At 44.4% G+C, this 26707-nt stretch overlaps 1 protein-coding gene across 4 annotated transcripts in view; it reads left to right on the forward strand.

Moving 5' to 3' along the window:
* Window positions 1–437: 437 nt before the first annotated feature.
* The window catches only part of LOC132819204 (choline transporter-like protein 5), a 291145-nt gene continuing 264875 nt past the window's right edge, over window positions 438–26707 (forward strand). For all 4 annotated transcript variants that reach the window (XM_060830657.1, XM_060830660.1, XM_060830658.1 and 1 more), the window contains exon 1: window positions 438–539. In XM_060830657.1, coding sequence (XP_060686640.1) covers window positions 503–539 — 37 coding nt within the window. In that variant the 5' untranslated portion in view covers window positions 438–502. The remainder of the gene's footprint in view (window positions 540–26707) is intronic.

The following is a 26707-nucleotide window of genomic DNA, read 5'->3' on the forward strand; positions in this document are numbered from 1 at the left end:
TTAGGATTTCTGGACGAGTTGGACCAAAGAGTCTGTTTCCGTGCTGTACATCTCTATGATTCTTGAAAAACGCCAATTGCTTCAAGACATTCTGATAGGCGCTAGAGAAATGCAAATTGCTTGGATGCGCATTACTAAACAAAATCCTTTCCCAGTTTTCCAAACGGGCCCGTCGTGAATTCCTGACAACAATATCCCCCTATTACCCCGATTGCAAAATCCAGTTCTCGTCTGCAACCCCAAATCTCCTTTTGTCTGTCTGTCTCTGCTTTATTCAGGCTCACACTGTGAGCTTCCAGCCCCTCTCTCTCCCATACACTAGATGACGCTTTGCACTTCAGAAGTGATGCTCTGACGTTGGGGATTAGCTGGCTGAGGGAGAGTGGCGAGGGGAGGGCGAGAGCAGGGTCTGAGACATAAACACTGAGCGCTGTTAATCCTGGCGGAGGAGAGACACACAGGCAGACAGACTGAGAGTGAATACAATCAGCAGCGGAGAGCAATGGGACGGAAAGCAGAACTGCACGATTCAGTGTTCGGTAGGAAATTAACCCTTAAAAGCAGATGGTTTTCTATGTTTATGTGTGTGTGTGTTCCAGGCTGGTGTGGAGGGGGAGATGCAAAGCAGCTTCACGGGAGAGCTAGCATTCTTTCAGTGAAAGACGGATTGTTGCAATCAGCTGTCGGCTCCCTATAACAATACAGACTTGCTGTTACAATCCACAGCCCCAATCCTTTCCCTTTACACCCCCTTCCTCCTCCTCCTCCATCGCTGCACCCCCCTCCCTTAGTGTCTCTGCAGCAGAGAGAAGGGGGTGAGGATTTACCATGCTGCTCCGAATCCCTGTGTTATTGTCTCTCTGTGTGTGTGTATAGTCTGGTGCAGCCACTGAATGGAATGTAGCTATTGATGGGTCGCGTTAAAATGTGGAGGACACTAGGGGCTTGATGTGCTCCTGAAGAAAGCTTCCAGCCTTCTACTCCCCCCACCCTTCAGATCTCCCGGGGGGTTGGGGTTGGAGTTAATCAGCAGTAGCTGTTTGCAGCCGACGGGGTAATTGAGGTGGGGTGGGGGCAGTTCTGACAGCGTGTCAAAGGGACTCAGAAAGAAAGACCCCCAGAACTTTTCCTCGCTCCCAACAGTAGAGGTGACCCTTTAGAGAGGCTGGTGTTTGCTTCCAGATGGGGAACTTGTGGTTCTCTGAAGCTGCTGGCCAGGATCTGCAGTGGTCAGTAAAGCAGATTTTTAAACTCACCCCTCATCAGTTATTCAGCCCCAGCTCCCACAGGGACACCAACAGACGCCATTTTTAAAAAGAAACTTTTCTGTCAGTTTATTTTCCCTTGGGTTTAAGGAAACCAGATTTATAGGAGAGATTTTTTTTTAAAATCAAGGAGAATGGCTTACTGTTGCCTTTTTAATCTGAGCTCCTGGTTAAGCCAATTGCATTAATTTCAATTTTACCAAATTTTTTTTACAGAGATATTCTTGATTTAATGAACTGAGTGACAGAGTTGAATTTAAGGAAATGTGAGACCACCCATTGTCAAATTAAAGACCAGGCACCCTGGGATTTTCATAACAGTGACAGTCATCACACATTATCAGATCCACACATAGAAATCTTTAAACATGAGAGGATGGATATAAAAAGTATTAGAAAGGTCTGTAGGATGTTCACCTTTATCAATTGCTGGATAGAATATAATGAAATTCTGGTTAAAACCCTCTCTCTTTCTCTTACACTTTCTCACTTTCCAACACAACTTTCACACACATTATCTAGCTCACTCACTTGTATTCTCTATCTCTGTTGCTTTCTCTCACTCTCTTTCACAGTCTCTCACATATTCTCTAATCCCATCACACTCTCTCATAGTCATTTTCTCTCACACACTCTCTGTCTCACTCTGTCCCTTACACTCATTCTGCCTCACTCACTTTCTCTCACGCTCTCGCTATAAAACTATAATTAAACCTTAGTATTTTGAGTCCAGTCCAGTCATCAATGTGAGGCACTATCCCATTGGGTAGGACATTTTGGCCTTACGGAACATCTAAAGGAAGTTTATCAGCAGGGCTGAACTGAGAGGGAAAACTATTTGGGCTAGACTATATTCCCCTGAGTTGAGCTAATTAAGATATTTCAGATAAGAACATAAGAACTAGGAGCAAGAGGAGGCCATTCAGCCCTTCGAGCCTGCTCTGCCATTTGATACGATCATGACTGAGCTCATCTTGGATTCAACTCCATTCTCCTGCCCTTTCAACCCCTTATGAATTAAAAATCTGTCTATCTCCTCCTTAAATCAACGCCATGTCCCAACATCCACTGCACTCTGAGGGAGTGAATTCCATAGATGACCCATTGAGAAAAGTTATTTCTCCTTGTCTCTTTTTTTAAAATTTACTCCGCCTTATCTGAAAACTATAACCTCTCCTTCTAGATTGTCCCACACGGGGAAACATCTCCACATCTACTTTGTCAATTCCCTTTAGCATCCTGTACACCTCAATTAAATCTCCTCTCATTCTTCTGAACTCCAGAGAGGATCAGCCTAAACTGCTCAATTTGTCATCAGAAGGACAAATCCCTCATCTCTGGGATCAATCCAGTGAACCTCCTCCAAAAAATGAAAATCTTCCTCAAGTAAGGGAATCCCATTGGCTACAGTACTCTGGATGCAGTCTCACTGATGTGTTGTGCAGTTAGAAAGTCATAGAATTATAAAGTCATACGTCATGGAAACAGACCCTTTGGTCCAACAGGTCCACACCAATAATGTTCCTAAACTGAACTATCAAATGCCACTACGCTAATATCCACCACATCTTCTGGCAGTCCGATTCACACATAAAACATAGAACATTATAGCATAGTACAGGCCCTTCAGGCCTCGATATTGCGCGAACCTGTGGACCCAATCTGAAGCCTATCTATCCTACACTATTCCATTCTCATTCTTATGTTTATCCAATGACCATTTAAATGCCCTTAAAGTTGGTGAGTCTACGACTGTTGCAAGCAGTGTGTTTCACATCTCTACTGCTCTGAGTAAAGACATCTGTCCTATATCTATCACTCCTCAATTTAAAGCTATGTCCCCTCGTGCTAGCTATCACTGTCTGAGGAAAAAGGCTCTCACTGTCCACCATATCTAACCCTGAAATTATCGTAATGTCTCAATTAAGTCACCTCTTAACCTTCTTCTCTCTAACGAAAACAGCCTTAAGTCACTCAGCGTTTCCTCATAAGACCTTCCTTCCATATTAGGCAACATCCTGGTAAATCTCCTCAGAGCCCTTTCCAAAGCTTCCACATCCTTCCTATAATGTGGTGACCAGAACTGTACGCAATACTCCAAGTGCAGCCACACCAGAGTTTTGTACAGCTGCAGCATGGTCTCATGGTTCCAAAACTCAATCCCTCTACCAATAAAAGCTAACACACTGTATGCCTTCTTAACAACCCTATCAATCTAGGGGGTAACTGTCAGGGACATATTACATAAAACCCATTTCCAGAAGTTCAATACACGGATAATCTTGTTGATCTTTAAAGGGCCCTATTCTCTCTCTGGTTGATCTTTTGCTCTTTATGTACTAGTAGAATTCTTTGTATTATCCTTGATCTTATCTGCCAAGCCTATCTTGTGTTCCCTCTTTGCTCTCCTGACTTCCCTTCTAAGAACGCCCCTACACTCGTTATTCTCTTCAGGAGGTTTACTTGATCCAAGTTGTCTATTCCAATATATGGTTCTTCCTTATTCTTGACTAGAACCTCAACATGTTTATTCATTCATTGCACCCTACTCTTATCCTTCACTCTAACAGTTGCAGCACACTCCCTATTTTTATACTCTATTCCTTTGGCAATAAATGCTAGTATTCCATTTGCCTTCCAAATTGCCTCCTCTACCAGGAGATGTGATTCTGATTAGTTTTCACACTAGTCAAGGAAAGGAGTTGTGTGGGTCAATAGAGAGAATCCATTTCTTCCATGGGATGGGCAAGGGTGATGGGAGTCCAGGTCAAGAGGCAGAATCTTCAACTCTCAGCGAAGACATCAGGAACCACTTCCTCACACAGAGTGGGCCTGGCGAAATCGGGAGCTCTCTCCCCCAGAACATTACTGAGCATGACAGTCAACTGGAAATTTCAAACTGGCATTAGCCATTAAAGCTATTGCAAGGGGCATTAGGCTTCTGGAACCAAGGTAGGTGAATGGGCCACAGGTTCAGGGACCTTGTGGGAGGGAGGGAAGGTGGGATCAGAGGGAGTAGCAGGGTAGCTCAGTGGCTGGCATTGCTGCCTCACAGTGCCAGGTACCCGGGTTCATTTCCAGCCTCGGTGAACTGAATTTTGTCTGTGAGTGGTTTGCACATTTCCCCTGAGTCTGTGTGGGTTTTCTCTGGGTGCTTCAGTTTCCTCCCACAATCCAAAGAGTGCAGGTTAGGTCAATTGGCCATGGGAGATTGCCCATTGTCCAGGGGTTGTGTAAGCAGGTTGGGTTAACCATGGGAAATGCAGGGTTCAGAGGTTCGGTGCAGACTTGATGGGCCAAATGGCCTGTTTCCCCACTGTAGGGACTCTATGAATGAACTGAAGATTTTGAGTTTAGGTGAAAGCAACTTGTGAAAAGTGATTGCTGCATCACTGGAGTAGTGAGTTCCGATCTCACCTGTTTAAAAATCAGGAAGTTGAGAATCCAAATGAGATTAAATTTAGTGAAATATGGGAGGGTCCTGAAATAGACAGCAATTGGAGGGGTTGTATGGAGAAGGAAGTGATTAACTAAATCCAGTGAGAAGGATAGGGTCAGCCCTCAGAAACTGGGCTGTGCCTGTTTGGGCCAATTGTTTTTTTCCTGTTTCAAGAAAGGACTTTGAAGAATTGGAAATGTTTATGTGAGAATGATTTATGATTTGACAACTGTAGTAATTGCCTAGGGGAAGCACACATACAAAGACGTTCTCTCTTTCCAGTGAAAACCGAGAGAACTGCAGATACTGTAAATCAGAAACAAAAACAGAAATTGCTGGAAAAGCTCAGCTGGTCTGGCAGCGTCTGTGAAGAGAAATCAGAGTGAACGTTTCGGGTCCAGTGACCCCTTCTCTTCTCTCTCCGGCTCTTTTGTGCAAACAGGGAGGGGGTCCTAGTTGGGGACGCACTGATGGGATGATAGAGTGAGCAGTAGGAAAGATTGAGGGGTTGGATAGACATTTGGTAAGAGGTATTAAACGTAACACTGCCCCAATGTTTCTGACCTCACAAAAAGCCCCACTGAGCTCTCTGCCTCCCTGTTCCATTCTCTGTGTAGCATTGCCTCTGAAATCCTAATTCCAGCCGCATGACCCTCCAAAGTCTCTGCCTCCGCCAAAACTGACCTATTGTATTTCTCCATCATTGGTGACCGTATCTCAATTGTTTTATTTTGTTCACTTACAGAACCTGGGCGTAACTGGCTGGGGCAACAATTATTGCCCACCCCTAGTTGCCCCTGAGAAGTTGGTGGTGAGCTGCCCAGGTCCTCAGCTCTCAAATTCCCCCCTTAAGTCTCTCCAACACCCTCTCTCTCTGTCCTCCTTAAAAATGCTTCTTAAAAGCAAACTCTTTTGAGCAAGCCTTTGGTCACCTATCCCAATCCCTCCATGTGTCAACTTTCTTTGACTGTTGCTCTTATGAAGTGTTCTGGCATTCTGCAATGTTAAAGGTCCTATCTGAATGCAATTAGAAGCATCGAAAGTCGGATCAGAAATAGACCATTCTGCACATCAAGCCTGCACCACTGCTTGAGATGAATCATGGCTGATTCTCTATCTCATTGCCGTACACCCCATACCATTTGAGCCCTTCACTATGCTGTTGTTCTTAGATTAGCTTAGATTCCCTACAGTGTGGCACAACTAGTCCACACCGACCCTTTGAAGAGTAACCCACCCAGACCCATTTCTCTCTGACTAATGCACCTAACACTATGGACAATTTAGCATGGCCAATTCACTCTAACCTGCACATCTTTGGACTGTGGGAGGAAACTGTGATGGTAACAGGAGCTTTGAGGCAGTTTGAAGAAAGCAAACCACTTTGACAGAATTTCCCAAAGAGTGAGTAGATGATGAGTGAGTGAGATGAGTATCAGCTGTTGTAAGCTTGGAGACGGCAGGAGCATGGGTTTGAAGTGGAATAGAATTAAAAGTGTTCATTAGGAGTCATGAGCAATGACTGACAAATGGATATTTCTCCAAAGATCGACTCTGAACCATGTCACTGTACAGTTGAAGCTGTAAATATCAGCCAGGGGTAGGTCCTGAATTTCAATGGACAAACCAATCATCTCCACAGAGTCTTAACACAGAGACTCTTTGTCAATTGACAGACAGATGTTTTGGTGTGTGCGAGTCTGCCAGGGTTTCTCAGTTTGGACACAAATGGAAAAATATTGATTAGTTGGCTATGTTTAAATCTTTTTGATATTCTTTATCCCGTTGCGCTTGACTGCTGGAAGTTAATCTGTCCCATGTTCCACTGGCTGTGGCGAGTTGAATGAACGACTGCGCTGAAATGATTAAATTATGAAGCAGATGGTTTCAGCAGTTTCAGACGAATCTAAACCGGGTACTTACATCATTATGTAAAAGACTTTTCTCAATATTAATGAGGTGTTCTGCTGTCACATATGCTCTTGATTTATCCAAAAGAGGGTGGTATGGAATGCCACTCGCTCCAAGCATTCACTTTTTAAAAAATCCTTCTTCCTCTTTCCCTTTCAAAAGCTCCTTAAAGCTGATATTTGGTCTCCTATCTGAATTGCTGCGTACTTGACTTGGTGCCTGGCTCTGACAAATTGCCGCTCCTTAAAATACCTTGGGATGTTTAGTCACACAAAAGGTGCTATGCCAATGCAACTCGACAACATGACTGGAGTGTCAAAGTTGAAAATTGCATGATCGTACTTTAATTTTGACAACCCAGCACCCAGAACCGGAGATCACAGGTTTAAAATTAGGGTTGTCCCCTGATGAGGGGAAATCTCTGAGGGTTGGCCAACTTTGGATCTTTCTGTCACAGAGGATGGTGGAGGTGGAGTCATTTGAGTATTTTTAAGACATTGATGGGGAGATTCTTGTTAGGCAGGTGAATCCAGGATCATTGGATACAGATGGGAATGTGGAATTTGGAACACAATTAGACCAGTGAAGATCCAATTGAATAGAAAAGCAAGCTTGAGGGGCTGAATGGCCAACTTTTATTTGTAAGTCTGTGTTCTCTATGTCGGACATTAACATTGGTGGTCTAGACCTTTCTCTGTTTGCTATTCCACCGCCGTGGCAGCTGTGCCTTCAGGTCCCTAGGACCGTAATCTCTGGAATTCCCTCCCAAACGACACCCACTCCCCATACTCTTCAAAGGTCAAGCCTTTGGTCAGTTGCCCTGATACATCTAAATGATTAGATTAGATGATTAGATTCCCTACTGTATGGAAACAGGTCCTTCGGCCCAACACGTCCACACCGACCCTCCGAAGAGTAACCCACCCAGGCCCATTCCCCACATTTACCCCTGACTAATGCACATAACATTATGAGAAATTTAGCATGGCCAATTCACCTAACCTGCACATCTTTGGACTGTGGGAGGAAACCGGAGCACCCGTAGGAAACCCACGCAGACACAGGGAGAATGTACTAACCCCACACAGACAGGGGTGGCATGGTGGCTCAGTGGTTAGCATTGCTGCCTCACAGCGCTAGGCACCCTGGTTCAATTCCAGCCTTGGGCAACTGCCTGTGTGTAGATTAGAGTGGTCCTGGAAAAGCACAGCATTCAGGCAGCATCCGAGGAGCAGTAAAATTGACATTTCGGGCAAAAGCCCTTCATCAGGGTTCCTGAATCACTTGGCGAAACGTTGATTTTCCTGCTCCTCGGATGCTGCCTGAACTGCTGTGCTTTTCCAGCACCACTCTAATCTAGACTCTGGTTTCCAGCATTTGCAGTCATTGTTTTTACCTAACTCTCTGTGTGGAGTTTGCACGTTCTCCCCGTGTCTGCGTGGGTTTCCTCCAGGTGCTCCGGTTTCTTTCTACAATCCAAAGATGTGCAGGTGTGGTGAACTGGGCATGCTAAATTGCCCGTAGTGTCAGGGGTGAATGTAGTGTAGGGGAATGGGTCTGGGTGGGTTACTCTTGGAGGGTCGGTGTGGAGTTGTTGGGCTGAAGGGCCTGTTTCTGGACTGTAGGTAATGTAATCTAATAGAGTTTGACGTTCCAGTTTGGCCAGAGAGCTGACTGTTTGTTTGTGATGGTCAGCTGGAGAGGGCAATCAGGAGGAATACCTCCAAACTGCTGACCATCAGGTGACCATTCAGTGACCAGCCACAGCATTTTCTGCAGCATCCCTGACTTTGTTTTCCTTTATGTGTACCCAGGATGAGGGCATCACTGGCCAGGCCTGCATTTATTGCCCATCCCTAGTTGCCCAGAGGACAGTTGAGAGTCAACCACATTCTGTGGGTCTGGAGTCACATGTAGGTCAGACAAGGTAGCAGATTTCCTTCCCTAAAGGACATTAGTGACCCAATGGGTTTTTATGACAATTGATAATGGTTTCATTGTCATCAGTAGATTCTTAATTCCATATATTTTTTAAAAATTCAAATTCCACCATGGCAGAAATTTGAATCTTTGTCCCCAGAACATTAACTGAGTTTCTGGATTAACAATCTAACGACAGTGCCACCAGGCCATTGTCTCCCCTGTGGAGATACCAAAACATCGCCAAGTGATTAAGAGACTGATCACTTATTTCTCACCCCATCTCACTTCCAAAGTCAAACAATCATGTTCCCCTCGACAGTCATAAGGAATACCCACCTCTGCTTCACAGAAAATTTTGAACAACTTTTGCCACTCACAACACTGCCGCAGCGTCGGTGTGGAGGGTGGAGTTGCGGCTGGCCATGTCTGTCTTCAAACCAAGATGTATATGTTATCAGTCCCTACACTGTCAACAAAACAAGTCAGGGAATATCATCCTCCCAGACAACTATGGTGACTAGGGGACCGTCAGGATTATCCCCTGTAGGTTCCCCGCTGAGCCACACACCATCCTGACTTGGAAATATATTGCTGTTCCCTCACTTTCCTTGGGTCAGCAACCTGGAATTCCCTCCCTGAGAACATTGTGGGTGAACCTACAGCAGCAGTTCAAAAAGACAGCTCTCCACCATCTGGGCAATTAGGGACGGGCAGTAAAATTGGTCCAGCCGACGATACCTATGTTATGTGAATGAATAACATTATAAAAGCCACATCTGACCACGCAAAGGAGTAATTGCCACACCAGTGATCCCAGAGTAATGAGAGATTATGACAGAGTTTAATGTCACTCAAGATTCACTAATGTTCTTATGCTCTCATGCTTAACATCCCACTGACCTTCTGTCTATGATCTACAATACAGTCAAACAGCATATCACTAAACTGTTAAAACACTGCTTCTAGAACCCCAGGAAGGAGGTAGGTATAAGTGAAGGAAGGGGTGGTTCTGATCTGCTTCCTGTATCAATATTGAGACTGCCTCTTAATCCTTTTATGAACATTGACAGGAACACACTCTCTCTCCCTCTCTGTCCACTCTGAGTAGCCTGTTCATGATGAAAACCTGGAGCGAATCTTCTCTCAGCCTTCTTCTCTCCAAGGAGACCCACATCTTCAATCTATCATCATCGCTGAAGTGTTCCCTTCCTGCCACTATTCTTGCAAATCACTTCTGCACTCTCTCCTCATCCTTCCTGTATCATGCCTCCCAGAACTGCGTATAATACTTCAGCTGAGATCGAACCAGTGTCATAGAATCCTAGAAACCCTACAGTGTAGAAACAGGCCATTTGGCCCAACAAGTCCAAACTGACCCTCCAAAGAGTAACCCACCCAGACCCATTCCCCTATGCTATTACTGTACATTTACTCTTAACTAATGCACCTAACTGACACATCTCTGAACACTATGGACAATTTAGCATGGCCAATTCACTTAACAGGCACATCCTTGGACTGTGGGAGGAGACTGGAGCACCTAGGGGAAACCCACGCAGACACAGGGAGAATGTGCAAACACCACACAGACAGTTGCCCGAGTCTGGAATCAAACCCAGGTCCTTGGCGCTGTGAGGCAGCAGTGCTAAACACTAAGCCACCATGCCGCCCCCACTGAGTTACCATGCAGCATCCTCTATAAGTTTAGATTACTTTACAGTGTGGAAACAGGCCCTTCGGCCCAACAAGTCCACACCAACCCACCGAAGCGCAACCCACCCATACCCCTACATTTACCCCTTAGCTAACACTACGGGCAATTTAGCTTAGCCAATTCACCTAACCTGCACATCTTTGGACTGTGGGAGGAAACTGGAGCACCCGGAGGAAACCCACGCAGACATGGGGAGAATATGCAAACTCCACACAGTCAGTCGCCTGAGGCGGGAATTGAACCCGGATCTCTGGCGCTGCGAGGTAGCAGTGTTAACCACTGTGCCACCGTGCCACCCATTAAGTTCATTATAAGCTCCTTGCTCCAATATTCTATACCTCTATTAGTCAGTCGTGGTGTGTTTCATGAATGGCTCTCACTGCTGTGCTGCCACTTAAATGCATTGTATCCACGTCTTTCTGCTCCTGCCTGCCCTGTATCCATGACCCCCAGTGGGAACAGGACTCGCATCAATCATCCTCCTCTGCAAAGCACTGCCCAAGCATTTAAGCCCAGGCTGAACCAGGTCGGGAAATCCATCGGAATGCTCTTGGGGAGCAGAGTCTGAATATTTAACAATGCAAAGTGACCCTGGTCTACTTCATTCCAGAATACTGTTCACCATTGTGGTCTATAGTTGCTGTGCTAGGGTAGTGTCCATGCAGCTAAATACCAGTGAGAGGCCTGTGTCAAGGCCACATAACTCCAGCCCCACCATGTGCCTCCATACATTGGTGCACCATGTCCCACCTGTGACTTGCTGAGCTGCTGTCATGTTCCATGAGAGAGGAAATATCTGATGTCTCCATGCACAGAGCTCTAAAAAGCCCAGTGTGACAACCTTTAAAACCCTGTCTTCCATTCTGCAAAACAGCAGCTAATTACTTACAAAGGGGTGTCATTATATAAGATAATCAGAGAGTTAGATAGGGTGGACAGTGAGAGCCTTTTTCCTCGGATGGTGATGGCTAGCACGAGGAGGCATAGCTTCAAATTGAGGGGTGGTAGATATAGGACAGATGTCAGAGGTAGTTTCTTTACTCAGAGTAGTAGGGGCATGGAATTCACTGCCTGCAACAGTAGTAAACTCACCAACTTTAAGGGCATTTAAATGGTCATTGGATAGGCATCTGGATGAGAATGGAATAGTGTAGGGTAGATGGGCTTCAGAATGTTATAACCTGTCGGTGCAACATCGAGGGCCGAAGACCCTGTACTGCGCTGTAATGCTCTATGTTCTATGTTCCAACCCAAGGAGCAGGCAACGTCAACATGTCCTTGTAAAAGGAAAATCGAACCAACTAGTATTCTTTGAGGAAGTGGTAGGTGATGTGAATAGAGGCAAAGTTACAAGGGAGGCAGTGGTAATGTCATTGGCCAATCCAGAACCTCAGGTCAATGTTTGACTGTAAGAAATAGGAACAGGAGTAGGCTATTTGGCCCTTTAAGCCTGCCCCACTATTCAATACGATCATGGCTGATCTGACATTTCTCACATCCACTTCCTTGGTCTTTCTCCTGTAATCATTGATTCCTGACCAGTCGAGAAACTACATAGCTCAGCCTTAACTATACATAAGCACTGTGCTCCAGCTCTCTGGGCAAAAGAGATCCAAAGACTCTGAGCCCTCTGACAGAAGACATTCCTCCTCACCTCAGTCTGAAATTATTTGCCCTCTGGTGCTAGATTCTCCCATGAAGGGCTCTGGCCCGAAACATCGAATTTCCTGTTCCTTGGATGCTGCCTGACCTGCTGTGCTTTAACCAGCAACACATTTTCATCTCCCATGAGGGTAAACATCCTCTCATTATTCACCTTTGTTTCCTCTTCAAAGAAGGTTAGTAAATATTTCAGGCACCATTTCTCCTTCATGAAGCCCTGCTGACTCTGCTTGATCATATTATCTATTTCTAAATGCTCTGCTATTACAGAGAGTCATAGAATCACACAGCATAACCTTCACTCCAACTAGTCTATTCCACATATAACCCCAATCTAAACTAGCCCAACCTGTTTGCTCCTGGCTGGTATCTCTCCAAATCATTTTTATTCATGTACTTATCCAAATATCTTTTAAACGTTGTAATTGTACCCACAACCACCACTTCCTCAAGCAGTTCATTCCACATGAAATCCATACTCTGTGTAAAAATTTACCTCCGTGTCTTTTTTTAAATCTCTCTCCTCTCACCTTAAAAATGTGCCCCCTTGTCTTAAAATCCCCCATCCAAGGGAATAGACACCTGCCATTAACCCTACCTATACCCCTCATGGTTTGATAAACTTCTGTAAGGTCACCTCTTAACCTCCTATGTTCCAGTGAAAAAAGTCCCAGCCTATCCAGCCTTTCTTTATAAATTCATGATTTGGAGATGCCGGTGTTGGACGGGGGTGTACAAAGTTAAAAATCACACAACACCCAAGCACTAGCTTTCGGAGCGATGCTCCTTCAGGTGGTTGATGAAGGAGCACCTGATGAAGGAGCGTCGCTCCGAAAGCTAGTGTGCTTCCAATTAAACCTGTTGGACTATAACCTGGTGCTGCGTGATTTTTAACTTTATAAATTCAAACCTTCCATACCTGGAAACATCCTGATAAATCTCCCCAAACCCTCTTCAGCTTGATAATATCCTTCCAATAACTGAGCAACCATCCTTTAAAAAAGCTTCTAACATTTTCCCAACAACAGGCATCAAACAAAGCTGGAACAAACTAAGCTGGCCTAGTTCCCTGCTTTTGTCTCCATTCCTTAGAAATAAAAGTGTTACATTGGCTGTTTTCCAATTCTCTGGAACTCTTCCAGAATCTTAGGATTCCTGGAAAATTACTCCCAGTGCATCCACTATCTCTCCAGCTACTTCCTTTAATATCCTTGGATGTATCCGATTAGGTCCAGGAGATTTATTGGTCTTCAATTCCATTTGTTTCATAGAGCCAGGAGCAGGAGTAGACACTTTGAGCCGACCCCACCAATTAATATAACCGAGCCTGATTATCCAATTCACGATCATCAACAATACCCTGTTCCCACTTTCTCCCCATACCCTTTGATCCATTAGCTTTAAACGGTACACCATATTTCTTGAAAACATTCAATACTTTGGCCTCAACTGCTTTCTGAGACAGTGAATTCTATAGTTGGCCCACTCTCTGGGTGAAGAGATTTTTCCTCATCTCCATCCTAAATGGCCTACCCTGTATCCTTTGACTGTGACCCCCTGGTTTTGGAATTTGTCACCCAGATCAAGCCTCAGAACATGGATCACAACAGATCAATCGGGCCCAATCGGTTGTCGAAGAAACCTAATTTCCTTACTCAGTTCCTCAGGAGGTGATTGAATCCAAACTCGGTGGTTCTTCATCAGCTTTTCCTATCAAGAGGCTCTCCATTAGAAGCACTAGAAGGTGCAAGTTGCTGTGAAAATGGATTGAATACATATTTTGTTAAGCTATTGCATTCTCAGCAGGCTCAAATTTTGCCCAAAAGCACTTACTTCAGGGAGACTTGAGGTTTGTGTGTTTCTCTGAGTGATTGTTTGTCAACTGATGCCCCAGGGTGAGTGAGAATTCTGGATGATACAGTTCCATCTCTTTGACAGTTTGATCCAAACAGACTGAGACTTCCATCTTCAGGTGACTGACTTACTGACAGAAAGAGAAAAAAAAAACAGTCTGTTTAAAGAAAAAAAAAACAGCTGATTACCTGTCCACATATTGATTTGTGAAAAACAACAAGCTAAGAATAGAAATGTATTTGAGGCTGTTGCAAGTACATCTTGTCAGTTGGCGTCAGTCCTTACTCTGTCTGCCCGCTGGCAGGGAAAATGACTGACTTTCTATGCTTTGCAATTGGATGGCAAAGTGTATTGTGTTTTGGATAACTGACAAGTTCACTGTTACAACACGTGTTTCTTTGAGATGAAATGCCGATGTTAAAGACAGAATGATACACCAAAGAGGTGTGTTTGGCTGGGCCTGGAATTTTGAAAATCCCATCAAATTCAGTAATACTCTCCCTCTTCACTTTCTCCCACAGTCTCTTGCAATGTTCCTTCCCCAATATTTTTCTTATTCCTTTTGGAAGGTTCTAATTGCACCTGCTTCCACCAACCTTTCTGACATCACCTTCCAGATCCCAACAACTCACTGTGATGATCAAAAAAATCCCTAGCTCTCCTCAGTTCATTTTCGAGTTACCTTGAATCTTTGTTTTCTGCTTATCCACACTTTTGCCAGTGGAATTTATTTTTCCCCATGTACTCTAATGAAAACACTTTGATAATTTTAAACATTGAAGAGAAATGTGAATGTGCTTCTGTCTGCAGCAATATGTTTTTTCATTCAATTCTGTTGAGAATGGCAGCTGTGTGTGAATTTCCTGAGGAATAGCTCTGTCGATGTGGGATATAAGTCAACCTTTAAGGTTGATTTGCGCGCCAAGTACAACACTTTAATCGCTGGCGTGGATATCACCATTTGGAAATGAATGTGGTGCAAGTTTATTGAACAAATAAATAAATTGTACCAAAATACCCTTGACCACAAGGAAAGCATTTTAAAACCCATCAAGTTAGTTACCCATCGCATTTGTCACGTTGGCTCGAAAATACTAATAAGGAGAAAGAGGAGGCCACTCAGTCCTTCAAACCAGCTCTACTATTCAGTAAGACCGTGGCTGATCTGATTTTAACCCCATTCCTGCGTATCCCTAATAATCTCACACCCCTAGCAAAACATCCCAGGATCAGATGTTACTTTTACTTCAGAATCACTCTTCGACAATCATCTGCTTTATCCATCAAATTGGATATTCAGCATCCTTTGAAGAATTTGAGGAGAGTTTGTGCATGAAAAGCAGCCTGTAATTTGAGGACCAAGCCACACAAAGTGTCAAAGGGAACATCATGCGGTGTTCCACTTCTTTTCTTAACCAGCTTCCTGCCTGTTACAATTGGTGCCATTATCATCTTTGAGAAATGAGGTGATATGTCGTATCTACAGGTGCACATAGGCCATTCAGCCCAACTAGATTGTGTTAATTGTCAATCAATAATGTTTAATTATGTGCCGATGGTAGGGTTACTCAAAGTCATATAAATAGTTACCCATTGAACCTGGTGTGCTTTTGTCAGCCGGCCTGTGAAGTATTGCTCTGGGGTGCTGGTGTTGTGATACTGACACTGGACTAGCCATTTTTAAAGTTCATTCACAGGTTGTGGGCCTTGCTGGCTGAGCATTTACTGCCCATCCCTATTTCCCCCTGAGAAGGCCGGGGGGAGAGGGGGGAACTGCCTTGAACCACTGCAGTCCATGCACTGTAGGTTGACCCTCAATTCCCTCCAGGAGGGAATTCCAGGATTTTGACACAGCGACACTGAAGGAACAGCGATATATTTCCAAGTCAGAGAGATGATGGCCTAGTGGTATTATCACGAGACTATTTATCCAGAGACCTACGCTTGAACCTAGTTTTGGGGACCTGGGCTTGAATCCTGCTTGGTAGATGATGGAAATTCAATAAAAATCTGGAATTGAGGGTCTAATGATGACCATGGAACCATTGTTGATTGTCAGAAAACCCCATCTGATTCACTGATGTTCTTTAGGGAAGGAAACTGCCAGCCTTACCTGGTCTGGCCTACATTTGACTCCAGACCCACAGCAATGGGTTAACTGTCATCTGAGCACGTAGGGAGGGCAATAAATGTGAGTCCGGCCAGTGACCAGATTCTGTGAATGAAGAAAACTAAAGTCAGGATAGTGAGTGGCTTGGAGGGGAACCTGAAGGTGGTAATGTTCTTATTTACCTGCTGCCTTTGTCCTTCTAGATGGAAGTGGTCAGGGGTTTGAAAAGTGCTGTTTGAGGATCTTTGGTGAATTTCTGCAGTGTATCTGGTGGAGGGAGTGGATGTTTGTGGATGTGGTACCAATCAGGCAGACTGCTTTGATCTGGATGGCATTTAGCTTCTTGAGTGTTGTTGGAGCTGCACCCATCCCATCACATTCCTGACTCGTTTACATGATAGACAAGCTCTGGGGAATCAGGAGGTGAGTTAATCGCTGCAGTTTTCCCAGCGTCTGACCTGCTAATGTAGCCACTGTGTTTATATGAGAGTCCAATTGAATTTCTAGTCAATGATAATTCCCAGGATGTCTATCGTGGGGAAATCCATGATCGTAACACTGTTCAGTAATCTAGAGTAAATAATCTAGAGAGTCAGACAAATGCTGTGGAGTGATGGGTTCAAATCATCCTATGGCATTATGGGACCATCTGGGCTGTATGTTAGTTATTATCAATTGATTATTCTGGAAATTGCAACTACCTAATCCATTAGACCACCATTTTTGTTCTTAGAAAAATTCATCCATTTCACTAATGCTATTTAAGGTGGGAAATCTGCCATCCTTACCCAGTCCGTGAAGAATGAACTAGATTGCTGTACATCTGGAATTGCACGTTGGCCAGACTGGGTAAGGATGACAGATTCCTTCCCTGAAGGATATTAGTGAACCAGATGGTCTTTTCCAAAATCAGTAGTGGTTACATTGTTTACCACTAAACCTTTTTTATTAAATTCAAATTTCACCATCTGTTGTGGTGGGATTTGAACACGCACCCCCAGGACATTAGCCTGTTGTTCTGGATTATTAACCCAATAAGAGTATAACTGCACCACCATCTTCCTGAGCAGAAGCTATGTCATGTGTTTAGCCATCAGTTCTGATTCCAGTTCTGATCAAATTTTGCTGAAAGGTAGAAAATCACAAGTTTAGAATCATTTTCCAGGATTATTATTTCACTCCAGCCATCATTGGAAATCTGATTCTTTCCAAATGTTCTCCCTTGAGTTAGTTAAGCTTCTGTTTTAGCCTGAATCCCCCAAAACTCTTCACTAGTCATAACTATCAATCTTGTCCTTCAACTGGAGATAGTTACAGTGTCCTAAGGATCCTCCCACAGGGAAATCACAGCTTGTGCAGATGTGTTGATCCCAGCTGCTCAGAGAACATGATATTATAACTGTGTGTTTATCAGTAAAGTTCTCCCTTTGGCAACCTTGTTAATTTCCCTGGAAATGCTTAAAGTCAGTTTGAAGGACTATCCACTTCCTGCTCTAGAGGAGAACAGACAGCAACTGCAGAAAACATGAGACTTTTCCAATGTGGGGAATCTTTTTATAAATAGGTGAAATGTCAATTTTATTTTCTGATCCAGTCAGTTACAATACAATTATCCAGCATCAAAATAATCAAGCCTGACCACCCTGGCCGACCCATTGTCTCAGCATGCTCCTGTCCCACTGAACTAATCTCTACCTACCTCGACACTGTCCTATCCCCCCTAGTCCAGGAACTCCCCACATACGTTCGAGACACCACCCACGCCCTCCACCTCCTCCAAGACTTCCGTTTCCCCGGACCCCAACGCCTCATCTTCATCATGGATATCCAATCCCTCTACACCTCCAAACGCCATGACCAGGGCCTCCAAGCCCTCCGTTTTTTCCTCTCCCGACGTCCCCAACAGTACCCTTCCACCGACACTCTCATTCGTTTGGCCGAACTGGTCCTCACCCTTAACATTTTCTCCTTTGAATCCTCCCACTTCCTCCAGACCAAAGGGGTAGCCATGGACACACATATGGGCCCCAGCTATGCCTGTCTCTTTGTAGAACAGTTGATCTTCCGTAATTACACAGGCACAACTCCCCACCTCTTCCTCCGCTACATTGATGACTGCATTGGCGCCACCTCGTGCTCCCGCGAGGAGGTTGAGCAATTCATCAACTTCACCAACATATTCCACCCTGACCTTAAATTTACCTGGACCATCTCTGACACCTCCCTCCCCTTCCTGGACCTCTCCATCTCCATTAATGACAACCGACTTGACACTGACATTTTTTACAAACCCACCGACTCCCACAGCTACCTGGAATACATCTCTTCCCACCCTATCTCTTGCAAAAATGCCATCCCATATTTCCAATTCCTCCGCCTCCACCGTATCTGCTCCCAGGAGGACCAGTTCCACCACAGAACACACCAGATGGCCTCCTTCTTTAGAGACCGCAATTTCCCTTCCCACGTGGTTAAAGATGCCTCCAATGCATCTCATCCACATCCCGCACCTCCGCCCTCAGACCACACCCCTCCAACCGTAACAAGGACAGAACGCCCCTGGTGCTCACCTTCCACCCTACAAACCTTTGCATAAACCAAATCATCCGCCGACCTTTCCGTCACCTCCAAAAAGACCCCACCACCAGGGATATATTTCCCTCCCCACCCCTTTCTGCCTTCCGCAAAGACCGTTCCCTCTGTGACTACCTGGTCAGGTCCATGCCCCCCTACAACCCACCCTCCCATCCTGGCACTTTCCCCTGCCACCGCAGGAACTGTAAAACCTGTGTCCATATCTCCTCCCTCACCTCTATCCAAGACCCTAAAGGAGCCTTCCATATCCATCAAAGTTTTACCTGCACATCCACTAATATCATTTATTGTATCCACTGATCCAGAATCTGGTTTCCAGCATCTGCAGTCATTGTTTTTACCTCAAAATAATCAAGTTCTGTCCGTGATCACATTTACGAAAAGGAAGTAATCGCAATTGTCAAGTACTGTGCTCTGTACTAGGTATGGTTTGTGATTAGACTTTCCTCTAGCTTATCTCTCCACGCTTCAGGCTCACTGTCTTTATTCCTAATGAAGGGCTTTTGCCCGAAACATCGATTTCACTGCTCATTGGATGCTGCCTGAACTGCTGACTTTCTATTTCATCAAACTTGTCAAATTACATTCCTTGCCTTTGACAAAGAGGGCAAATTTCATTTTGTTTAATATTAGCTAACGTTACTCTGAATGAGTCTATCTGCTATTTATGGTTTTTGATTGCTTGTTATCATGTGTACCGAAATACAGTGAAAAGTGTTGTTTTGTATGCTATACAGGCAGATAGTACCATACAAAGTGCATCAGGGTAGCAGAAGAGAATGCAGAATATAGTGTTACAGCCACAGTGAAGGGGCAGAGAGAGAGATCAATATTAATATTTGAGATGTCCCTGTTCAAAAGTCTGATAACAGCCGGGAAGAACGTGTTCTTGAATCTGTTCATACGTGTATTCAAACGTTTATATCTTCTGCCTGATGAAAGAGGGTGGAAGAGAGTATGACTGGGGTGAGAGAAGTCTTTAATTTTGTTGGTTGCTTTCCCGAGGCAGTGAGATGTATTGATGGAGTCAGTAGATGGGAGGCTGGATTGTGTGGTGGCCTGCGCTATGGTCATGACTCTCTGCAATTACTTGCGGTCCTAGGAGGAGCAGTTGCCATGCTAAGCTGTGATGCATCCAGATAGGATACTTTCTGTGTTGTATCTATAAAAATTGGTGCGAGTCTTTGGGGACATGCCAAATTTCCTTAGTCTCCTGAGGATGCAGAGGCATGTTGTACTTTCTTACTAGTCATGTCAACATGGGTGAACCAGGACAGATTGTTGGGGATCGTCACTCCCACGAACATGACACTATTGGCCATCTCCCCCTTAGCCCCACTGATACAGACAGGGCTGTGCCCTCTACTCTGCTTCCTGGTTATTTATTTCTGCTTTAACGACATGGGGATTGGTGAATGATTTTACACCCACGCTGCCTTGTGACTCTGCAGCCTTGAGACCAATGCATTTCAAAACCATATTGCAATGAAAGGCTGAAGTCACTCGGGAAGACAGCTGGATCTCCCAGCTTTTCCCAGGAGTCTCCCTCTACTTTGACTCAGGACTGGCTAGAATTATCTAGTCCAGGTCATTACTGGCCCTTGTGTCCTCTCTGGTGGATGTAAAAGGCCCTGGAGTGCGATTCTGAAGATAAACACAGGCATTTTCTGCAGCTAGCATTTATTGTTCAATTAACATTCCTAAAAAAGTAACAGAGAATCTGGTCATTATCTCAGTGCTGTTTGTGTGACCTTCTGGTGTTGCTACATTTCCAACAGCAGTTACAACACTTACATCATTGGCTATAAAGTATTTTAAGACCTCCTGAAGTTGTGAAACTGCAAGAGAAATGCAAGGTTTGATCAATTTCTTGTGACATCCAGCAGAACTGCACATTGCACACATATAAACACATCATAGGATACAGCTTCCAGTGCCATTGGGCTTTTTGTGGAAAACAACGTGCCGAAAATTGACATAACTGGTGGAAGGGATTCCAGAATTTGTAAAACAATTTGTGTTTGGAATAAATTGAATTTCCGTGATCAATTCCCCTAACTTAACAAACAGCCATGATCACGGGATGAATGAATCACCATTAGAACAAGGATCTTCAGAGAAGGAGTAAATCCTTCAGCCCATTGAGCCTGCTCTGTTATTCAATAAGGTCATAGCCAATCTGGTTGTGGTCTTAGCTCCAATTTCCTGCCTTTATTCCATATCCTTTACCCATCCCCACTGTCCATCAAATCTTTTCCATCTAAGCCTTCAATAAACTTAATGGCTCAGCCTTCACTACTTTCTGGGCAAGATAAGTCCCCCACCAGAAACTCACTGGACTTACCGCACAAACATAATGGCAGGAAAAGCAGGTCAGAAGCTAGGAATCGCACAGTGTAACTCACCGTCTGACTCCCCAAAGCCTGTCCACCATCTACAAGGCACAAGTCAGGAGTATGATGGAATACTCCCCACTTGTCTGGATGGGTACACTCCAACAACACTCAAGAAGTTTGACACCATCTAGGACAAAGCAGTCCACTTGACTAGCACCACATCCACTCCCTCCACCCTGACACTCAGTAGCAGCAGTGGGTACCATCTACAAGATGCACTGCAGAAATTCACCAAAGATCCTGAAACAGTACCTTCTAAATCAATGACCACTTCCATCCAGAAGGGCAAGGGCAGCAGATACATGGGAACACTACAACCTCCAAACATGCATACGTTCTGGGGAAGGGTCACTTGACCTGAACTGCTGACTCTGATTTCTCTCCACAGATGGTACCAGACCTACTGAGCTTTTCTAGCAATTTCTGTTTTTCTGACCATTACCTGCAAGTTCTCCTCTGAGCTACACGCCTCCTGACTTCAGAGTCTATTAATGTTCCTTCAGTGTCACTGGGTCAAAATCCTGGAATCTTCCCCCCCCCCCCCCCCCAAACTCTGAGATAGAAAATCCTAACCTCTTATTAAACAATGTCCCCTTGTTCCACACAAGAGGAAACCTTCTCCTGGTATTGACTCTATCCAGATGCCTTTGGATTTATTATGTTTCAATAAGATTGCATTTCATGCTTATAACCATAAGACCATATGAAACAGGGACAGGAGTAGATCACTGAGCCTGCTTGAGCCTGCTCCACCATTCCTCATGGCCACTTTTCCCAGCCTTTCCTGAGAACCCTCGATTCCCCAACTGATCCAGATTCTCTGTCTCTCTCAACCTTAAATACACACAAGGGGTCTGCCCCCATAGCTCTCTGTGGAAAGGAGTTCCAAAGACTCTCAACCCTCTGAGAGAAGACATTGCTTCTCATCACAGTCTTACGTTGGCACCCTTTAATTCCGAGACTATGCCCCTCTGGTCCTAGACTCTCCTAAACTCTGTTTGGTTTTTGGCCTGATATATCCAACCTTCCCTGATCAGAAAAGGCCTTCATCCCAGCAATGAGTCGAATAAACCTTTAAAATTAACTATGCTTATTTGGAAACTCGCAGAATGACTCCAGAAATAAACAGACCTTTTGGCTGCAATGGCACTTAGTCTAAGTGTGTTGTTTTAACTGACCAAGAAACTGCTCACTGGACGACAGTATAACTAGCTAATAGTTCTAAATCATTTCATTTTCTCTGATTTAGATGGGTCTGCTCACAAATGGTTGCCATGCATTATAAATATATCTTGATCTCTGTGATAAACCAACTTTCAGTCCCATTCACCAAACTGCATTAACATATCACTCTTGGCTACATCGAGGAACATGGGAAAATCACACATTTTAAACCTCTATCTACTGGGGCTGGTTTGTGCCAGTTCTACTGTTCGGCAACACTCAGGTTGGTTTGGGCAAGAATATGAAGGAGAAAGAGACCCTTCTCAAAATGAGAGCAGTTTGAGCACAGATTGTACACTGCAGTTTTCGTGCTTGTGAAATATTACACTGTGATGTTTGCAATAAATTTCATCAGAGTTGTTATTGAAATGGGTTAAGGGTGGCACAGTAGCTCAGTGGTTAGCACTGCTGCTTCGCACCAGTTCGATTCCACTCTTGGCCAACTCTGTGTGGCGTTTGCACATTCCCTCTGTGTATGCATGGGTTTTCTTCAGGTCCTCCCGTTTCCTCCCTCTGTCCCAAGATGTGCAGGTTAGGGTGGATTGCCCGTAGTGCCCAGGAACAAGCAGGCTAGGTGGGTTAGCAATTGGAAAATTCAGGGTGACAGGGATAGGGTATGTGGTGCGTCTGAGGTGGGATGCTCTTTGGAAGGTTGGTGTGGACTCAATGGGCTGAATAGCCTGTTTCCACACTGTATGGATTCTATGTATTCTTTCCTTGGACTTGGGCATTGTTGGCAATGTTTATTACCCCATCCTTAATTGCCCTTGAACTGAGCTACTTCCGAGGGCAGTTAACAGTTACCTGTCGGCTCAGCCAGGAAAGAACAGCAGATTTCTTTTCTGAGAGAACATTAAACTGGACAACAGTTTTGCCTTTTTACTCTCAGATTTGTGAATTGATTTGAAGTTCCACCAGTTGTCCTGATCCTAGAACACTAATCTCTGAATTATTAGACCAGTAACATCACTACTACATTAACTTCTTTACGCAGAGAGTGGTCAGGGCGTGGAATGCCCTACCTGCTAATGGAGTCAACTCAGCCACATTAGGGAGATTTAAACAATCCTTAGATAAGCACATGGATGATGATGGGTTAGTGTAGGGGGACGAGCTGAGAATAGTTCACAGGTCGGCGCAACATCGAGGGTCAAAGGGCCTGTTCTGCGCTGTATTGTTCTCTGTTCTAACTCTCCCTTGTAGTGATTGTAATTTAATTTCCATTCTGAATCATTCCATTCCCCTTGTATAGAGGTGAAGATTAAATAGTAGAGAGCAACAAATTATTTTTGTTAAATGATGGGACCTACATTCTAAAGTGGACAATGCACAGAACTAGTTTGCTACCTTTGTTTAGCTACCTGGTGCGACTGTAAATACTGATGTAAACATGTGTGGAGGTGGTACTGTTCAGAGCAGCTGGTGTTAATTGGGGCAGTGGTAGTTTCCCTATCTCTGAACTGTGAGGCCAAGGATCAAGCTCCACCTGCACCAGAGATATACAGTAACATTTCTGAACAGGTTGATTAGTATATATCTGTGTTGGCTGAAGGATAAAAACTGGTGAACCCTGGGGATAAATTGCCTACTCTTCAAAATCATTCCAGTTCTCTATTATAGTACACAGGATTGTTTTTTAGAAAAGCAGTTTCCACCTGAAAAATGGGTCCAAGCAATTGGAGAGAACTGTCATCTGCACGTGGGTGAAGTGGATGAGTAAAACTGTGAAACCCAGCTCCTCCTCCTTTCTCTACAAGATGAATATGTGCTGCATCAACACAATGTGGTATGGAGTGTTCTGATCCAGGTGAGGAGTGGGAGTCAGCTCCATTCTTAACCCTATCTCAGCTGGTTACAATAAATGTTCCTTTAGCAAACAGTTGTCAGAAACCGAGATGGGGCAGGCGATGGTCTCGTGGTGTTGTCACTAGTCTATTAATCCAGAAACCCAGGAAATGTTCTAAAACCTGAGTTTGAATCCTGCCATGGCAGATGATGGAATTTGAATTTGATAATAATCTGGAATTAAGAGCCTCACGATGACCACAAAGCCATTACTGATTGTCAGGAAAAATTTATCTGGTTCACTAATTCAGGGAAGGAAATCTGCCATCCTTAACTGGCCTGGCCAACATATGACTCCAGACCCTTTGGGCAGTTAGGGATGGACAATAAATACTAGCTTGGCCCGTGATGTCCACATCCTTTGAAATGAATAAAATGTGATGATGTAAGCAATGAAATCAAAGTGATGGAGCCAAATTCCAAGGTTTTCATGAGTGATAGAAGGCAGAAGTCTATTGCTAACCGTGAAAAAAATAAAAATGCAACATCAAATGCACAGTTTTGTAATAGCGTGACATTTAAATCTTCAGTTTTCAGTGAATAGTTGCCAAGTTGCTTTTTCATGAGTCACTGACTCAGATGGTCGGGGATACAGGGAGAGGTTAACAGTAACCTTGTTGTTCGCAGTCCCTGATACTTTCCGTCTCTGCTTTAGTTAAAGCAGCTGCTGATATTGGTTCATTCGTGTATTCCTGAGTCTGCTCCATTGTCCTTCCAGAGTGAATACCCTGCAGGCAGCCTTCCGTCTCCCTATTGGTGATTCTATCAATCATTTGTATGGTCAATTTTGGATTTGCTAGATGCTGAGTAGTTGGCCACTTTCAGTCTTTAGAGCCTGGTGACCAGTATTCTGTTACCAAGTCACCCTTCATTTACACTTAACACTGATCCAGCTCCCTCAGAGCCAGCTCTCAGAGTGAACAGAACCTCTGACACTCCTTTTTCTATCTGTCAGCCTGGGCTCCCTGATTGGACCAGATTAATTACCGAATCAGGGAACTCATATTGTATGACCTCGTTACAATCACTACAGTACCCACAATGCAGCTGATGTTGTTTATTTCAGATGTGTTTGCCTGAACTTTGCTCAGTTTGCAGTGAGGTGGTCACAGCAGCCATTTTGGATCAGTATTTGTCCTTTTTAATTTATAACTTTTAGGCCATGATGATTGTCTGCTGTGACAATCAGAGGATGGAAATTAAATTTCAATAATTTACAGTAGCGGTAACGATTATCTGTTCTTTCCCAATGAGATGGGGTTTTTACTCTGTCTGTGACGGGAACAAATGTGCAGTCATGTGATGGTTCTGCTACTGGGTCAGAGGATGTGAATACTAAGCCCATAATTCCACTTTTCTGACAAGGAAATACTGGAGTTTTTTTAAAAATTTTGGAAGCAAAAAGCTGCTGTCAATAACAGTAACTGTAAAGCTGTCAGATTGTCATAAAAACTGCATCTAATTCTGTAATGTCCTTCTGGAAAGGAATATCAGTCAGGGCTGGTCTGGGATGTGACTCAGTAGGCTATACCTTTACCCCAGAGTTAGTCGGCTCTGGGTTCCAGGGACTGGGGCTGGAAGGTAGATGAGGCCACAGTAGCAGGGTTCCTTAGGAGGTCACCGTGCTCGGGTTGGGGCTGGGGTTCTGGGCCAGCAGCTGCACTGTGTCTGTGATCTCTCGCCTAGTCCTTACTACCCCCCTGACAGGCTGACACACCAGCGCAGCACCGAGGGGGCTGCCCTGGGAGTGAGATATTAAACCACAGCCCCCCATTCTGCTGTTTGGGTGGATGTAAAAGGCACGATGGAACTACATCAAAGAATTGGTACAATTACAACATTTAAAAGGCATCTGGATGGGTACATAACTAGGAAGGGTTTAGAGGGATATAGGCCAAGTGCTGGCAAATGGGACTAGTTCAATCTAGGATATCTGGTCAGCACGCAAGAGATGGACCGAAGGGTCTGTTTCCGTGCTGTATGACCCTAATCATCTTCAGTGAAATTAGAAGTGTTATTGTGAAGATGGACTTTCAGAGCAGCTTTCAAATTGGGCAGTGGTGCAGTAGTAATGACACTGAATGAGGAATCCAGAACCCCAAGCTAATGTTCGGGGGACACGGGTTTGAATCCCACCAGAGTTGATAGTGAAATTTGAATTCCCTAAAAATCTGGCCTTAAAAATAGGTGTCAGTTCTCACTGAAATCCCATCTGGTTCACTAATTTCCTTTCGGGAAGGGAATTGCCATCCTTACTAGGTCTGGTCTACATGTGCTCTAGACCTACAAGAATGTGGGTTGTGTACAGGAGTTGGGATGTCATGTTACACTTATACAGGGCACTGGTAAGGCCACGTTGGGAGTACGGTGTACAATCCTGGTTGCCCTGCTATCAGAAAGATGTTATTAAACTGGAATGCCTTCAAAAAAGATTTACCAGGATGTTGTCAGGATTGGAGGGTTTGAGTTATAAGATGTAGTTGAATAGGCTGGGACCTTTTTCCTTGGAACGTTGGAGGCTGAGGGGTGACCTCATAGAGGTTCATAAAAATCATGAGAGGCATGGATAGGATAAATAGCCAAGTTCTTTTCCCAGGGTAAGGGAGTCCAAAACTAGAGTGCATAGTTTGAAGGTAAAAGGGACCTAAGGGGCAACTTTTTCATGCAGAGGGTGGTGTGTATATGGAATGAGCTGCCACAGGAGGTGATAGAGGTGGATACAGTTACAACATTTAAAAGACATTTGGACAGATACATAGATGGGAATAG

This window comes from Hemiscyllium ocellatum, chromosome 9, assembly GCF_020745735.1.
Source record: "Hemiscyllium ocellatum isolate sHemOce1 chromosome 9, sHemOce1.pat.X.cur, whole genome shotgun sequence".
NCBI classification, from domain to species: Eukaryota; Metazoa; Chordata; class Chondrichthyes; order Orectolobiformes; family Hemiscylliidae; genus Hemiscyllium; species Hemiscyllium ocellatum.